We start from the raw sequence: 18,853 nt of genomic DNA on the forward strand, positions 1-18,853 counted from the left end.
AGCCTGGTGATGCTCAGCTGCACAGTGGTGCCTCCAATGCCTAAAACTGCCCAACCCTTTTTGCACAAGGATTAGAAAGCTCTTTACAGAAATTATTTTAAATCAGCAAATACTATAAACTATATTTGATGGCTGAACAAGGCAAGGGAGTCAATTTCATAAATCTGTGAGAATGTCAGGCCTGGGACTCTATCAGTGAGTATTCTATCTCTTTCAGAAGTGACAATCATCAGATAGCAAAGGCTTTAAAAGGCTTTGATTGTGAGGTTATGAAAGTGTATTGGAAGGTTTTATCTGAGCAAGAATTGTAGTTTGTCACAAGTGATGAACTTCCAGGTCAGGGAAGACAGAGAAGTTTGTAGCACTCAAGACACCAGAAGGATTTCATTCCAAGGGTGTGGTTACACTATGTAATCTTATTGTTAGACTCAGAGGTTCAGATGACATAACAAACACAAAGCAAAGCAAGCAAAGGACAAGGAAATGTATCCAAGAAACACATTCCCATAGTGAGTGTATGGACCAAAAAATTCGGCTTCTATGACTTTAAAAATGAGTCTCATGATCACATCTTATTCACAGGGTAAGCATCTTGATGACTAAGACTTAAGTCAATACTTGTAAAATGAGAGATACAAAATGTAGATTGTGGGATAAAGATGAAATATGAGTCTAAATTTTAAAAATAAAATCTTTAAACTATTCACTTTTTTAAAAAATAGGTATTTTTACTCTTCTCTGTTCAGGGCTCAAGTAAGATTTCTCACTCGCTAGTGAAAGTGGTGGTAAGACAAATTCATAACAGAATGCATCACCAGTAGATGTTTGGTGTAAGCTGCTAAGTTAAGTAGCAATTTAACTTTTTTAATACCACATTTTTGTTAATGACATCTAAATCTTATAAATATTTTTTCTAACATCATAACTACTCCCTCTTTCATAACAAAAGATCTAAGGCTGTGTAACATCAGATTTTCATAATAACCTTCCTTTTTAGGGGTTGTCTTTGGTGCTACAATAGGTTAGTAATCCAGCATAAACCAAACAAATAATAACTTTTCTTTTCTTTTCTTTTAAAAACCTCATTTGGGAAAACCAAACCAAACCAAACTGACATGGTTTCATATAACTTTGCATTAGTCACAGCTTTTTGTCTCAGGGTATTTGTGCCATTACAAGGCCAGAAAAAGGATCAGCTTCATTCCCAAATCATGTACTTTTGAACAAAGATTTTTCAAAGCAACTGGTGAGATTTTCAGCACCCAAGATCCAAACCCAAGGCACTGTTCAGCCACAGAGGGACCCTTGGCCTTAACTTAAATTCAGACCAAATATGTAAACCATTGATTTTTTTCCCTATCTGCAGCATGAAAACAAAGCATGCAAATGAACAAGAAAAAAAACAAACAAAAAAATTAAGTGCTGTTTACATGCTGGAAGAAACCACCTACCTGAAACAGCCTGCTTCCCAGAATCTTTGGTTTTTTCTTTGCTGCGAGGCCGTAAATGGCATTTTGCATCTTTGATTTTAAAACGAGCTTTCTGCTTGATTGGAGGGGCTGGGGAATCTGTTGATGTAAAGTAAAAAAAGCTACCATTGCAACAGAAATGAAACGAGATCTGGATCTTATTTTTAAAAACAGTCTCAAAAGCTTTCTTGTGACTTAGAAAAGAGTCAGCCCAAGAAATACACAGCTTGTGCAAGGGGGTCCATTTCCACAAGTTCGATTTTTAAGAGAGTACCTACCCTTGGGCCCAACCAGGTCAATGAATGTGCTAGCACCATGCTTGCTCTGCACATCTCAGATTTTGGGTGAATTTATCTTTTACTATGAGAAAGATTAATTCCTACCTTTATTTTTTTTCTGGGCTCTCTGTCTGTGAATTCCCATGTTACTTGTAGCTCTGCTCCTGCTAGTGCCAGTAAGGTTAATTTAGTGGAGCTATGTTGCTGGCAACTGAAAACCATCCAAAGGAGCTGCCTCTATTGCAGTCTGTGGCTTGCAAGCTTTATCCCTCAGTTTTAAACCCAAGGCAGCTTTCACAGTCTTGTTTTAAAGGCTGTTATGCAGTCATGCAATGAGTAGAAAATGGAGCTGCTGGTTGATTTCCTCACAAAGTCCCTGGAGTAAAAGACTGGCCTGGATGTCACCTGCCAGCAGCTTTGGGATGCCTGCTGGCCCTGCAGAAGGTGGAGGGTGGTCCCAGGTGATGCCACAGCGTGGGTCCCTCTTTCCTTGGTAGGGCTTTGCTGAGGCAGGACTTTAGAGGTGGCCTGATCCTGTGCCACAAGCAGGCACATCTGCTGCCAGGCTGTGTCACTCCACAGCACTGTACCTCCCAGCACATCCCAGATATATAAGAAATACATGGAGAACTGGAAAATGGGAGAGAAGTACAGCAGGTATGTGTAAGGTGAGCTGACTCTTCCTACTGGTGGATGTTGTTTCAGCTGTTTCTAATTTTGCCAGGCTTCAAGTTTTTGGGGAACATTGGCTACCTTTGATGCCTCAAGATTTTTGCTTTTTATAAATTTTCAATATATTTGTAGCTTTGTAGACCATTAATACATGGTTATATAACTCCTGGTATTTTTCTTACCTTTTCTCTTAGATTTTAGAATAATAAGCTAACCCTACTAATACATATTTGGAATTCTGTTTAGCCTTATTCTTAAGAAGAGAATTCCTGACAAGGACATCTTATTTTCTACCAGAACTTAAGAGACAAGAGAAGAGAGCAAAGAAGCCCCAAGGGGACTGACCCATGGGTGGATTACTGGGGTAACTGATTTCCTATTGGATGTCCCAGCCAGATATCCTAATTAATTAACCTTACAGAATTACAGAAATCCTGTACCACATGTGCATGGAGCCATATTTTGTGCACCTGAAAGCTTTCATAGAAGAATTACTTTTTTACCTTCCCACTTTTTTGCAATAATTACTTTTTTATCTTACACCGCTTCAACCCTGTGGCAAGGCTTTTCCTTCTGTTATTAGGCAAGACCTTAACCCTTGCCTTACCTAGGAATGAGCCTGATGTCCTGCAATCCCCGAGGTCCATGCCCTCCCTCTGGGGCCCAGGAGAGGGGAGCAAGCAGGGCAGACCCACCTGAGCAGCTGGGCAGGGTGGAGTTGCGCCTGGGCTGTGCCTTGCCGTGCTGCACGGGGACGCCGCAGCTCAGCGTGTAGCTGTTCTCTGAGTCTGGGGGACAGAACACAGTCAGCACATGGGCAACAGCCTCACCAAACTCTGGGCTTCAGCTTCTCAGAGCTGCTAAACAATGAGATATTTTAAGTGCTGAGCTTGGATTTTAAGTGGCTGAAATACTTTGCTAAAAACCTTCGACACTTCACAGTGTTGATGGCAAGGTTTGTTTCTTCCAGCACTGGAATGATACATTTCATAAGTGATTTGGCACAAGGTTAGGTGTGCACAAGTAAAAAATATTTTGTGTTTGTCCATGGCAAAGTCCTTCTGCTTCCCTGTAATTTAGAAAATAAACCATGTATTTTCATAATAATTTTAGCTTCAGGCTCCAACAGAACTTATTGGCAGAAACAGAAATGGTGTGCTTAGAACTATAACAGTGTTTACATATTACAGAGATAAAACTCTGTCTTGGTGCTTACAATTAGAGAAATGCACAGTTCCACTAATATCTCCTAAACTGGTAATAAAATGTGAATAAAATGTTAGCTTGACTGCATATAATGCCAAGACTAAACATGAAAAGTAGACACCCAAAAATATTCCTGTGCCAGAAGATCTATGAAAAAGGAGTAGCAATCCCCTCCTTCTTCCCTGCAAAAATGTGAAGATGAAAACTACTACTAGCAAATGGTAAAAAATAAAAAGAGGGAGGGGAATGAAATGCCCTATTTTTTATAAATAATACTCAGCTGGACTGAGAGATGCACCCATGTTAACCAGGATGGTGCAGAAAGAAATTGTTATATATTGAATTGCTGTGGCAAAAGGGAAGGCAAAAATCAACAGTTGATTTCAGTGAATTCTTGTTATTTTTTAATACAAGCTTTTTTGTTAGAATTTTCCCACCCTCTCAACTGACGTCTCAAATTAAACAATGAAGGACCAAACTTCTCATGTGAAGTTGACAATCAGCTCTTCTTGATGTAATTTATAATGAGGTTTTGCTCATTTACTGTTGTCCATAACAAAAAATGAATGCAAGAATCATGAATGCATTAAGAAAGGTCAACAAGTCACATCCTAGATGAAGAGGACAAATAATTTGCACAAACCTGGAACAAAAAGAGTATTGGATGGGCATGACAGGAAGCAGCTCTCTATGCCTCCTGTCTTACTGCACACTAGCTGAGCCTTGGGAGTTGGTTTGGCATTTGGGAGACATTTCACCATCTCTGAGGAGAAAAAAAAAAAAGAAATGTAAAACAATTGGACACTGCCCAACCCAGCACCTTGTGCTCACACTTGGATACAATGGTGAGAAAAGGCAGGAAGTGGCAAAAACCATAATGACAGATACAACTGTTTCTGAAATAAGCATATATCTCATAAGGGAGAGCATTTGGATTGGGATGTTGAGCTCGCGCTTGAAAATGAAACTCCTTCACATTTTTAGACCTAAACTCTACATCAGCCTTTCTCTCCTATCCTCCACGTTGGGATCTTTGTGCTCTATGAGCACAATTCTGTGTGCTCATCTTGATCTCAGAAGCAATAGATAACACTAATCACCTGAGAGGTTCTTTCTCTGATTTGGAGGCACAGCTCTCTGATTTAACAGACCAACTACACACTGTGCACAATGGTCTGTTTACTTAGATGACCACTAAAATTATATTTTTAAATTCTGTAACTCCCACTGACTTTTGAACTTTAGCTCCATGCTCTAGCTTCTGGAGCTAGAAAACTTCCCAGCCAGGCAGAGGTGAGGCAGCAGATGCTAGGATGGAGATGGATAGTCCTGCTGGCCCTTTCAGACACTGCTGAAATGCCCCAAACAGTGCTAGAAGGGACCCTGTGCCACACACAGAGATCACAGAGCCATTTCTCATCAGTGCCTACAGCATGAGGCACATTGCAGCTCATGTGAAAGAAAAATCCAGCTTCTCCTCTTGGCTTCACGGCAGGATAAAGACAGAGCACCCTGCAGGTCTCACAAGTGACTCTTCACACTTGGGTAAGGCAGTGCTTGTGTTTCAGCTGAAGACACATGAAGTTTTTGTTAATTGATGGAGCAGTCTCTGTGTTTCACTCTGAGAAGATGGAATGACACTGATAACCATAACCTCTATTTATTTTATTTTGCCACTCCTTTGGATTGAAGTGTTACTTAAATACATCTTTTCCCTCACAAATGACAAGGCTCATTCTTGGCTGCAGCTGGCACATGCCATCACTTCCAACAGGGAGGAAGAAGCCTCACTACTTCCCTCCTTTCCCCAGAGGGCTCTCCTCTGCACTGTCTGCTGACCAAGTGCAGCTGGGCATCTCTTCAAGCAGCTACTTAAATCTCAGCCAGGTGGCTATAGGGCAGTTCTTGCTTCAGCCCCATAGAAATGCTGTTTCAGGTACATGATTTTTCTCCAACTGTTTCTTGCTACTTCTTCCAAACCTGCTCACCTTACAAGAGAGGTTTGGCTGACATTTGTTCTTCTCACTGCTGACTGTAGTACTGTAAATGTCTTTCTTCCTACCTGTCAGCTTGCCAGCAGACCCCACTGAGGTAGGGGTTGCTTCTGACACCAGAGCTGTAGCAGCTAGACTGGTTTGGGTCTACCAGGGCTTGGCAAAAGCCCAGGAAAGCCAACATGAAACCAAGCAGTTCCAAGCAGTAGCTGGAATGAGTGTTGCCTGATTTGGCTTGAGTGCAGAGGAAGAGTCCCAGCAGCCTCCAGCTGGTTTGTATTCCTGGCCTCACTGGTCATTAAATATAAATATATACAAGTCCCATCAACATGCCTGATGTTCACATCTCAGATATGGGAATAATCATCCTTCACTTATCTCCCTCCTAAGTCTTGTATGCTACTCTGGTGATATCTTTAAGGAAACTATTTCCTTGGACTGAGGAGGCAACAAAACACAAAGTGCCGCTGCTGAGCAAAAGAGGGTTTTGTTACTGCAAATGTCTCCAAATCACATGGTATTCAGGATCACTAAATAAAAAATTCTTCCCCTTTTTATTGTGCTTTTGTAACAATTGAGAATATAGTTTCCTCTCAAAAACATTGGTAATAACGGCAGGTGATCAGCAGGGAGATGATGCTCATTTTAAGCCTCACTGAAGTCACCAACGACTAGAGTGTGTATCAATAGACAAAGGTGTTCTATTTCCATCTTCAGCTGAGCATTATAAATAAGGAGGAGAAATTTACAAGCAGGAGAATATTTTCAATAAAGCAACATTCTTAGTAGGCTGAGAGGGAATATAGCATAAATAGTCTAACTTCATAGCGGACCTCCAAAAATTTTAGTCCCAGCTGCTAGCTTACAAAATCCTTTCCAGAGGAATAACTGGTATATGGCAAGGGAGACCTAGTGGATAACTAAAAACCACAGTGAGTTATTTCTTGCTGTCACAATGCTTAGTTCTCTACATAGCAGGGAAGGTAATAGCCAGGTAAGCAGGAAAGTGAAACACTTAATTGTGCTTAGGAAGAACATAGAGGCAAAGGCTGGAATTCAGCTTGAGGCTCTCACCCCCCACCCCACCTTTGTTATAAAGTGCTTACTATACTGCTGTACCCATGTAAAAAAATGCCACAATTGCATGATCACATGAGGCCAGTGCAGTACTCTCTGCTCCAGATTAAGCAGTGCTTTCTCTCAGTATGTGCAGAGATTCCCTGAAGGGAGATCCCCCTTTTTCTTGTTCTGTCTTGCTCCCAATTAGGTATTAGGTATCATCCCCAGATGTGCCTATGAGAAGTTATTTGTGTCTAAAAAATGTGGCCATGAAAAACCCCAGGTATACTATTCTCATTAAAAATAAAAAAATCAGAATTAAAATCTCACAGAAAATACTTTGGCTGTAGCCATGATCAAGATTTGCTGTGCTTCACATAAGACTCCAGAAAAATAAGTTATCTCTTTAAAGGATACAGAAATTCAGGTCTGCCACAAAGTGGCACTAGCAGCAAGTACCAAATTTTTCTGGTCTCAGGAATTGTGTTCATTTTGATTAATATTTTTAACACAGCTAGTATAAAGTCAGTACTTTATATGAAGCAGGACTTCTTCAGAGATAACTTGAAAAATTGGGGTGTGGTTCTGTGAATGTCAGTATTATATCCTACCATGTCCTACTTGTAAACAGTTAAATATTTTGAATATACTAAATTAGTGTTAGAGGTAAATAGAGTTATAGCTGACATTACAGAGATGGGAAGAGGGCAAATTAAGGACAAAAGTATAAAATACCCAAGATGATGATGATGACGATAATAATAATAATAATAATAATAATAATAATAATAACAATCTTAGATTTCTGTGAATGGATTAATAAACTTAAAAAAAAACATTCCACACAAATAAAATCTAACATATTGATCATTCACTAATTGACCTAGAATTGTATCCTAGCCCAGGGAGCTCCAAAGGATCAGGTGTTTCTGAGTTTATAAAATGAATGTGGGGATCTAGATTGTGAAAATGCGGCCTCTCTAAAACAAAACCATGGGCTTTTGCACCCTCCTGGAGAACACATTCACCACAGTCACCTCTGAGTCACACTTCCACACTTACCAACACAGTCCTTTTTATTCCAGTGCAGTTTCTTTCCAGGTGGGCAGACACACTCATAGCTCCCCATGGTATTAAGACACCCAAAGTCACAGCTACCATTGCTGATGCTGCATTCATCAATATCTGAAAACATATTTAAAGTTGTGAAGAGTCTTAACCATGTGTATACACATATACTGTACATTAGGACACGACTTGCATAAGGAAACTATTTCTACTGCATCTTTTACACTGGAGCCCATATAAACATGTATAAAGGTAGACAGTGCCAAACAACTGTAGTGCATATTGCATGTATTTGTCCTTAAACTGTACAGCTCCTACTCTCCCAAGGATTTATGCATTTGACACAGTTTACTTGCCAGGACCAGTTACACTGAAATTCCTGGATACAAAACATGCTCAAAAGTGTCTGCAGCATCTGGACAATAATGGACAATACAGAAAAATGGCATAAACCTCTGTGAGATTACATCACTTCAGCAAAACAAGGAGGTAAATTCTCCACAGTGATTCCCAGAGTTTCTTTTAGAAGTTCAAGTGAAGGAGGAAATGATGCTTTCGAAAGAAACTAAGCAGTTAAAGGGTAGTTTAGAGTTCCACTCCTTGAATAAAAATAAAAGGTAAAGCTTGAAAGAAGGTGAAGAAGTTATGTATGTTAACACTGATATTCCACAGAAAATATTTTGACTTTTGATGCATTAGAAAAGTATTTAGCCAGTATGAAGTGTATCTTTTTTAGTCCATCCATTCAGCATTCATATACTCGTGCCAACAAGGTCAATCTCTCGTCTCCTCTCTTTCCACCACCAGAAAGAACATTTAATGAGCTGAAATGACACCAAATCAACAGGAGACACACAGAATTCCTGATGCTCTGGCTCACTGGCAGACCTCAAAATTAGGCATCAAAACTAAGCAAGGAGTAAAACTAATGACAGGCCTAAGTAGTAAAACTTGGGGCCTGGACAAGTCTGGATTCAGAGTTGTGATTTTGCATCTGCTCATAATGGAAAAAAGCAGGAGGTTTGGATCCAGTTATGTTTTTGCTCAAAGTTCAGCACTGAGTATTTCCAGTTAGAGTTTTGGTCCTTCTTCAGTCTTACTGAAAAGACTGAAACTGAACTGAGACTGAAGGTTATTTAAAGACTGAGGCAGAACCCCAAACTTTGAGGCTTTCCCTAAATTAGTGCATTAAGTAATTAAGGAATTAACAGTGAAACTGAAGATCAGTCTCTCTACACCTCATATAACACAGGTCCCAAAAACTTTCAGACTCTGAATTTGCATTCACAACTGTTTTTAAGTGGGGTCTGTTCCCAAACTGCTTCCTTAGATGGACTCTTATTTCTCTTCCTGTCTGCCCCTACTCTTATCAGGAATTCATGTGATACTTCTCCACAAAAGAGAGACCAGCATACACCTCCTACATCCTTCTTCCAGAAAAGAAGCCATGCAGAGATACCATTAGCAGTGTTGACATTACAAAATCAGGTGAACACAGCCCTCAGAAGTGAGGGGCCAGCCTTTGTTTCTGCTACATTAGCTGAACCTCTGATTTGGTCACTGTGGTAATGCTGCACAAAAATATCCCTCTCCTACAAAATGAAACATTACAGGACCAATTCTTTCCAGTCATGCCAAAAAGGTTGAAAGCAGGTCCCCAGAAGATGGGAGGAAGATCCACCACAGCCTTCTGTTATGCATTTCAGAGGCAGTTTATGCCACAGACTGCTAAGGACAAATGCCATCAGAGCCAAAATATGCAAACTTTGCAAAACTGACTTCTTTCCCCTATTCTCTTTGTTGCTAATCATATGATGCCTCCCTGCAGTAGTGAGTAACCTCAGTCCTGTGGAAGTTCTGATCAAAAATGGTGGGACATTGGTTTTCATTGGTGTTTTTCTCTTGGCAATGCTTCAGCATATTTGAGATACTGAAATTTTAGTCGCACCCAGCTCATGATATTTTAAGTGTATTTTAACATTATGTCTTTATCATCTTGAGTTATAAAACCTTAATCTAAAAGAATGAGTGTCTCCGTAAACAGTTCCCAAAGCAAACAAACACACATGTAAGCAAAACTCAGTTTCCAAACCTCCACAGTGCGTGAGTCCATACAAGGTGTAGCCTTTGTGGCAGAGACACTCAAAGCTTCCAGGGTAGTTGATACAGGTGTGGTCACAGGTCCGTTCAAAGGAACACTCATCTATATCTGAATGAATAGAAAAAGCATTAAGAAATCAGATTTAATCATGTTACACTGAATGACTGGATTTTCTCACTAGGTTGCAACGCCTTGTTACTGATAGAATATACTTTACCATCCCATGTAAAATCTGAATAAAATATCATTCTCATTCCCCTAGTGCCTTGTAAAGAAAATACTCACAGGTACATGGAGAAGAACAAGAAGAGATAATTTGGTAAAACCCAATGAAGGTTGTACTATGTACATTCCCCATTAGATGGCAACCTTTAACTTCTGATCATACTGACCCAGCAGGGCTGGGCAATTATGGAGCTTTTGGGGAAGTTAGTGGCAAAATGGAAAAAAGGTTTAGGTTGAATCAAGCAATTCCCTCTTTCACTGCCCAATATGCTGACATCCTGCCCAGCAGGACAGGGAGTTGCTCCCAGACTTCTGCTCTGCCTTACAAGACTGTACAGACTTGCAGAGGGTAAGCAAAATACTGCCGAAGAATAAACCCTCATAAGGAATGAACAGGCTGCACCTAGCACTGAAAATATTAGCCCAAAGCCCACATTCTATCCAACTCAAGAAAATATGACCTCTTCCCCTTAAAAAAAAGCCAAGTAGCTCTAATTATCACTGCTCAGTAATGTGAAACCCTGGCTTACACAGCGTCTTCCATCCAGCAGGCTATGAAAAAAGCAACCGAGAGCACATTGCTTCCAGGACAGTACAAAGGCTTTGCTGAGCAGGTGCTGTGGAGGTTGATATGACAGCAGCCCTGACAGAATGGACTTGCTGGAAAAATTTAAGGTACCTTAAACAGCAATCTCTGCAAAATAACACTTTTGAGTTAATTTTATTGTTGTTGTTGTTTTTTTTTTTTAATAAATCCTCTTCTGTAATTAATTTTTCTGCTTACAGGTCAGAAAACGGAATACAATGACATTATTTGAGAGTGGTCATTTCAACAAATCTCATTCCTCCAATGTTCCTGAGTTATAAATGAATGGAATAGTATTCCTATGACAATTTCCACACTTTCTAGAGATAGTTTTTAAGAACAAAACCTGAACAACACCATTACAAATGTAACTTAGACTTTCATATTGTGCATGCTTGGAAAGCTGTTGGTGTTTGAAAACACTTGAAAACTCACCATACTTCAGGGGATTCTAACCCAATTCCTATATTCAAATATTATTTACAAAGTTTTGACATTCCATGAAGCATTCTAAGTCTCATTCTGTTATTATAAATACAAATGCTTACCTTCCAGAACTATAAAATTAAGATTTCTTGTATGAGTACCCAAACCCAAATCTGTGTGAGAGTTTATGCACAAATTTAGAATTACACATACAGCTATATTTTATATGACCTCCAACTTTAAATGTTTCAAAACATTCCCACAAAAGATAATTCACAATGTAGGAAGCAACTGTTCAGGCAAATTCATAACATAAAATGAAATAAACATGATGAACAGAAATTTGTGCTGTCCAGTTTTATGTGTGCATCACAATCACTTTATCTGATAAAGTTACAAAAAGATGACAACTGAGCTTTTCTCTTTCTTACACCTATTTAATTTTAAATGCATTTTTAATCAATTTTTAAATACCATCATTTGAGTTCTGAAAGTAATTTCTTTTTAAGGTTTCTTTTATAGTCTTGGAAATGTGCAGCTTTTGAATTCACAAAAATGGCAAACTGTTTCAGCTTTCTCTAAATAAATACACAAAGTAAAATCATTTGGGAATGAACACTGCAGCTATAGTTTAAAGGATTTTTAATGTTTAAGATGCCAAATCATACATCATGGTTTCATTCATGTGTAACCTTGTTCACTACATGGAATTGCAGGAGGTTTACAAAAGCAGTTCATTTTCTGGCCTCTGACTTACCTCAGGAGTCTCTTTTTCAGGACCAATTTCGTATTTCTGAACAGCGATCTTAGCCTGCACTAGTTTAGTCCATAGTTTTATGCACTGCTTTCCCATGCAGAACTGTGTGTTGCTACATATAGGGCTTGTTTGTCTTCCATTAAGGAGGATGCATTTCCCTCTTTGCCCGTGAAGGACAGTCTGCCTGATGACGTGACCACTGCTTGCCAAGTACCAGGCACTCAGGATGGCCAAATGCATTTCTGCTCCATGGCTTTTTCCCCCTTGAAACCCCTCAGCCCCCTCCTGCTGCTGCTCTCAGACACTCAGGCTGCTGAGTTCAGCATCCTGCTGGAACAAGGGAAGCCCCTGCGCAGGCTCCCCTGGCTGAGCCTCAGCCCCGGCAGCTCCCGGCTGAGGCAGGCAGAGAGGGAGCCAGCTTTCTGCACAATCACCAAACCCCTGAGGAATTCAGCACTTGTCATAGAAAAGGCAAAAATATGCACCACATACTCTTCATTACAAGAAACTGGTGGTGTGATACAGGATGCTGAAATCCTCCCCTATTTTTTTTTTAAACTCTGAAATCTGTGGCTCTGGATGATGTTATCCCCAGGGTCCCAGGAACTTTGAAGCTGGCCCTCACACATCTGTGGTGCTTCACAATACCTCTCCATGTTTAGCCTAAAAGGATATGCTTATTTCCCACCACCCTCATGACACAGGTGTATCTCACAAGACACCACAGAGTTGGGAATTTGACCTTCACAGCCCTGGGTTTCAAATCCTCCTTTACCACAAGAACAGAGAACAAACATGGGGATCTAAACCCTGTCTCCTTTGTACAAGCAACTCTACAAAATCTGGTAGCCTCATCTATTTAAGAGAAGTCAAAAAATACAAAAGCAGAGATGTGGCAGGTTACAGTCACGCTCCCACCACCATGTACACACTCAAACACACAGACATTTAGGTATTGTGTTGCTCTGAATTTTCCCCCTCCCACATCCCAAAATAAATACTTATAAATTAACTTCCTGGGTTTAAGGTACTCTTAAAATTATTTAAAGTTATTAAAATTTATTTTCTAGACTGTTTGGAGATAAAAAGTCAAAATCTTGTGGTTTTGAAGTACTGCAGTGGAAAACTTCAGCTTAAAGGTGAAGTTTGTATTCTATTTTTGGTTGCATTTGGCATAAATTCACATGCAGTCCAAGCTGTCTCCGAACATTTCAGATTTGCTAACGCACTTATCTGACATCAAACACATTTTTTAAATTTTACTTAGCCAAAATTTCATGGCACATTCACCACTGCAATCAGCGTAGGTGACTGTGCCATTTCAGCAGATTAAGAGGTGTCTTCACAGCTGAGCTGTGTGAGGCTTACAGGGCTGAGGGGGCCAAATTCTCTGCTGGTAGCACACAATTAGTCTCCCGCCAATTTTTTTTAGGAATACTAATGATACATATAAAATCTAAGAAAGGAGCTCCCTACTTCACAGCAGACCCAGTGGAAGTGCTAAGTTCAGGGGTTGGAGCAGGAGACCTCCAAAGGTCTTTTCCAGTCTCCACCAGGGATTCATGGGCACACTGCCAGTGCCAGAGTTCTCTTCATGATGTCCTGCACTGCTGACAGCTCTCCTTCCAGTCCCTGTTTCAAGACATCAAGGCATCATCTCAGGCTGAATAAAGTCCAGTATCTCTTCTAGCAAGCCATGTTCTCACCTCCAAAGAGAATGTTTGAGGAAACACTCCTTAATTTTTCCCTAGAATGGATTCAACTAAAAGAGATTGTTCAATGGTTTAATAAAAGAGCAGGATTTCCCTGGGGTTTTGAGGGAAGCAATTTTTGGCAGTGGTGGCCATGCTCAATAATATTAGTTTGGCTAGGTTCCTATTATTTCAAGTCAGCATTTGGATTTTATTGTTGATTTTTCAATCATATGTAGCTTTTATTTTTTTTTTTCAGTTCAGGCTTTCCCATGTTAAACGATCCCATAATGATCTTTATTTTTCTTGAATGTAAAGATTTTTAGTGGGTGTCAGATTGTCAGTACTGCAAAGTAAATTCTTCTATCTCCAAAAGGGAGCTACCAGAGATCGAATTTCTTCTAAGTTTCTTCAAACAGATGTGTCTCAAAGGTGACCTGAGGGAGCAGGGAATAAAGCAGCTCATTTTCCATGCTCATTCAAGTCCCTGCCCTTTCCACTAGCGCTGCCACTAGACTCCCAATTACAGTAGCACCAATTGTTCTGTGGTTTGTGTGATGTGGACACTGACTCATTTGTGGACATAGAGTGCAGGGCACCCAGAAGCCATCACACAGCAGCGATTTTTGCTAAGCCTGGACCTGAGCTGGATTCCAACCAGCAGCACTGAAGTGAAAGGCTCCTTTCTGTACTGTTTCCAACCCTCAGACACAGTACCCTGTACTCCTGATTGTCTTCGCTCTAAAATAAATTTCTGAGTAATAAAAAGGAACCAGTGATCAGGAAATCAAAGCATAAAGCAGGACATTTCCAAAAAACCATTAGCATTACAAACAAACAGCCCAGCACCAGACACACCCAGGTGAGACTGATAAATCCTGCTGGATTTAGAGGTGTTTTAGAACTGCAGACTGATGCGGGAACTGCTGTGACTCCCTGACAGAATGCACATATGCAAACTCACTTGCACAGAGGTGGGATTTGAGGGTTGTGGTTAGAGAGCTGAAGAATTCAATACCCAGCTTCCCAATTTCACATTAAAAATCTGCTTCAGAAATGAGGATTGTGCCATCTCTGTTTTCCTTAATGTAATTTTGTTAATATTAAGAACAAGTGAAGAAATTGTTTAGAGAAAATTAATGGTCATCTCAACAGCTTTTCTTGAGACATACACTAAGTAGCTAGGTCAAATTATGAAACTGGGAGCCCCCTTCCAAAACACAGGTCATATATCATAACTGCCAAAGAGTTTAGTCTTGAGCCTGGAGTATTTTTCACCTGATCTGAAAATAAAAGCAGTAAGGAGAGATCACTGTTATTTGGTGGTGCTATTTGTGCTACAGAGAACAAGACAGGAATGGCTCAAAGACAGTCAACAAAAGCTATAACAGGCATGGGGAACAGAGTGCAGACTGTAAAGGTCCTGGACACTGTAAGCAAAAACCCATCTTACATTTGATTTGTCTGCGTTTGGTGAGGCAAGACATGAAGTATGCACTAGATAACTGCCTATTTGCAAAATACATAAATTAAATTTAGATGTACTATTTAAAATATAAGTAAAACAGAAAAGAAATATTTTTTCCTAAGAAATTGAATGTACAATAAAAATAAAAGGATATATCTATCTCTACTCCTTCATCAGTAGAAGTGACTGATGACACCCTGAATGCTGGTAGATCAGTCAAAAATGGTCATTTTTGATATTACAACATTACTTTAAAGTGCTATTGCAGCTGTGAGTCCATCTAGTCCCAATCCTCCCAGTAAGCTTAGGTATAACTTGATTATGGCAGCAAAGATTTTTTTCTATCTCATAACTGCTGCCTATGCTGCTATGGAGAATATCCACCACAAGGAACCTGTGGCTTTCAGATTCAGGTGTTGGTGGGGGTTAAGCCCCAGGCTGGGAGCAGTGGCCCAGGTGTCCCAGTGCAGTGGGCACAGCAAAGCCACTCTCAGGGCACTGGGGTTATCTCCTAACAAGGCCACATTCTCCTTGTGCAAAGGCCCACTAGATGTAGCTCTGTTTTGTCCATCTCACACAGCCCTGGTTTATTTTTAACCCCCAAGCCAGATGTGGACTCAGTGTGGAGCACCCCAGGCCATGCACACAAGCCAAACTCAAGTTTAGTCAGAATGTTTTGTATTCACCTTTCTCAGCTTCCAAGTTATCGGCTCCTGTGAGAAACAGAGCCTTTCCTTGTTCTCATTCATTAAGCACACATACATAGAAACTCTAAAGAAGTGTTACATGATGTTTTTAAAATAAACACTAATGCTTTTTTTGTATGTATTTTGGCTGAAAGTTATATTCTGTCTTCTCCTGCCCCCACCTCCACTTTCTGTGGGGAGCTGATACCACCCATGTAATGTTGTTCACCTCACGGCCGAGCCAGCCCGGTTTCCAACAATATTTGACAGACATTAGGGAAACCACATATCTTAATCTGAGTGGTTGCTGGACCACAGGGAGCCATGATTCAAGCTATGTTCCCCAACAAATGCTGGTTTAAATTCAATGCTGGGAAGGCATTGTTTTGCTGCAGCAGCCACGTGATGGGGTTTGCACCACATCTCAGGTTTTTTGATCCACAGTGACTTAGCCCTGTTCACAGTTAGTAAAATGCATCCTCCATGTGAGCATGTAGCTCTTTAATACACGGCCAACCCTGACCAAGAGGAATGGCTTACAGCTAACTTCTCCTTAAGTTTCAAAGCCTACAAAAATAAAACCAATGAAAAGGAAGCAGGGAAAGATGTAGTAATGTACAAATCTTCTACTTCATTACCTTCCCATGGAGTGCTTCTGGAGCAGGCTAACACCAAGGGGGGAAAAAAATAGCCATAACCCCAGGCCTTTAAAAGTAATTGAAAACCCACACCCATTTAGACTACCCACTGCATTACTGAGCTGCAATCATCCTGCTGCTGAGACTTAATTGTTAATAACATACCTAATGACCTGCAGAAAAAACAGTTCTGGCATTAATTGCTGTACTTTTAATGGGAAGTGCTAAGTGCCCAGGTAGCACAGTCTCATCTTGTAGTTCAGAAATTGGAGTGGGAAACCGTCCATTATGACTAATGTTGACTTGGAGTAAAGCATTTATTTATTTAAGAACTTTATTGCTCACAGTTAAGTATGTGATTAGTGAAGACCAAATGTAACCCACTAATCAGGGGCTGAAAGACTTCTGAAGGAAATTGATTCTGTTCGCAAGGAAATGTGCTTTTTATTAGAGATGATTTGTTAAAATGCAAAGAAGTAATAAAACAAATAAATGTATATAAACAGCAAAAGAACCCTTCAGTACATGTTTGAGACAGAGGCAATAAATAATTAGAAACCTGTGACTTATTATGTAAGCATCCCACTGAGGAGGTATTTAAAGGATTTAGCAGTACACAACAAAGTGACTGCTACTCAGCTTCAGGGATAGGCACACAGTGTATAGCTGTACTAAGGACAAATGTTATCATCTGCCTCATTCTACCTCACAGCATCATGATCCTGTCTGTATGTTTTTATTCAGTATATTGAGATCCTGGAAACAGCTTGTTTTCATCTACCTCCCAGCTTATCTGTACTTACAGTAAGCTCAATAACCCCTTATCTCTGCTCCTGGGGCTGTCACTCCTAGGACAGGCCATGTCTTTCTGTGTCTTCATACAGTACCAAATGCAGTATGAACACTCCATACAGCTCTGGTACAAGTGCAGTTTAGGGAGCCACAGGTTCCTCAGTCATTTATCATTTTGGTCTGATCATTTTAGATACTCTCGTTTTCCTTTAAGGATTATCTGGGCATCAGTAACTTCTCCTGTTACTGTGTGTTCTCACACTTCTGCTACATGTCTGAAATTGAATAATGTCTTCCAAGACATAATCCAGAAACTGGATGTTTATTTTGATAGAATGAGGACATTTAATGCCAACATTAAATACTCATACTCATTTAGTGCAACCTCCTGTACTTAAGCAGCCTCCAGCATTTTGCTTGGTAAACTCCAAAAGCATGCTTGTCCCAGAAGGGATTGTCTAGGTGTTTTCCTGAACAAATCCCTTAATCTTTTTCATCAATTTAACTTTCAGAGTTTAAATTGGTGTGATCCTTTTTAACTGATAAATTTTGTAAAGGCTGAATACACTTAGAGGCTGAATTTATCTTAGAAAGTGCAATGCATACCTGATCCTTTCAGGAATAAGCAGGTACCTCCTTTTAGATTTCTTGTATTATTTTCTTGGGCCTGAGGTTACACACAAGAAAGTAGGAATGAGTCCAACTAAGCAGCTCCCTTGGGCTGGCTGGCTGCCTCTACTAATTCCTGTGAATTCACCTCAGTTCAAAAGACAGCAATCTTTCATTGGCCCCTTCGGTGTTAGAGGAACTGCAGCAGGCAGGTCCTTCTTTGATGCTAAGCACCAAGGGAACCACTCTTCACCCAGCAAACTCATCATCCTCATTAACATCACAGCAACTGGTTTCCCACTATTTACCTAGACGTTAAAGCAAAGGGAACTGCTTTTAGGAAGAGCAAGACAGTGCATTTGGGAAGGTCTTTAAAGGCAAATGGCAGCTTGTTTCCTTTATCTCTGCTATCAGACCTTATCAAAAGAGACCAGTTGCACTTTCTGTGAACCACCGTGCTATCTCTGGAGTTTGAAAACAAAAGGAAAGCAGGTTAAAAAACAAGACTTGGCAATAAAATTGTAGGCCTAGATTCTTTGCTCCCTCTACTCAGTAAACACAATTTTTTCTCTAGGAATTCTTCCAAGAGAGCTTTATGTGATCTCACGTAGCAACAAATTAATTTTTCCCTTCTCTTTCCAGTTTCTTTCAAAAATTCCATATTTAGTTTTTCTTCCACACAGAATCCACAAGCTCCTTCTCTTCCACAAGCTTCCCTCAGGACTTCCTCTGAGTCTGCAGAAATGGGGCTGTGGAACAACATCTCACTGCAGTAAATGCCTGTTCCCTCAAGACTCGTGTGTGCTCCCTTAACGCCCAGTGACCACCACTCGTTCCTCTTCCTGTCAGCCCCGCAGAGCCAAGTTTGCTCCCAGGTGCTATGGCTTTGTCCTGCCTCATGCATCAGCCATGGATTTGCTTGCTTTTGCATCACCAAGAGCTGTGTCCAAGGGGTAGGAAGGTTTATGCTTTTGGATGGAAACTGCAGAATCTGGCAATTTCAGCCAGGCAAAAGTTGGCAGCCAACTCTGGGGTCTTTGGGGTTTCTTTGACTGTAGGTGATGGGATTTGGACCAAGGCTTTTTCTATAATTTAATACATCATCATTATCACCACCATTATTATTAT

At 40.3% G+C, this 18,853-nt stretch overlaps 1 protein-coding gene across 2 annotated transcripts in view; it reads right to left on the reverse strand.

Annotated features, from left to right (window-relative positions):
- SCUBE1 (signal peptide, CUB domain and EGF like domain containing 1) overlaps window positions 1-18,853 on the reverse strand; it is a 194,158-nt gene that overhangs the window by 19,004 nt on the left and 156,301 nt on the right. For both annotated transcript variants that reach the window (XM_077178403.1, XM_054631631.2), the window contains 5 exons: window positions 9,839-9,955; window positions 7,741-7,863; window positions 4,269-4,388; window positions 3,115-3,207; window positions 1,452-1,568 (listed from right to left, as the gene is read on the reverse strand). In XM_077178403.1, coding sequence (XP_077034518.1) covers window positions 1,452-1,568; window positions 3,115-3,207; window positions 4,269-4,388; window positions 7,741-7,863; window positions 9,839-9,955 — 570 coding nt within the window. The remainder of the gene's footprint in view (window positions 1-1,451; window positions 1,569-3,114; window positions 3,208-4,268; window positions 4,389-7,740; window positions 7,864-9,838; window positions 9,956-18,853) is intronic.

This window comes from Agelaius phoeniceus, chromosome 5 (assembly GCF_051311805.1).
Source record: "Agelaius phoeniceus isolate bAgePho1 chromosome 5, bAgePho1.hap1, whole genome shotgun sequence".
NCBI lineage: Eukaryota > Metazoa > Chordata > Aves > Passeriformes > Icteridae > Agelaius > Agelaius phoeniceus.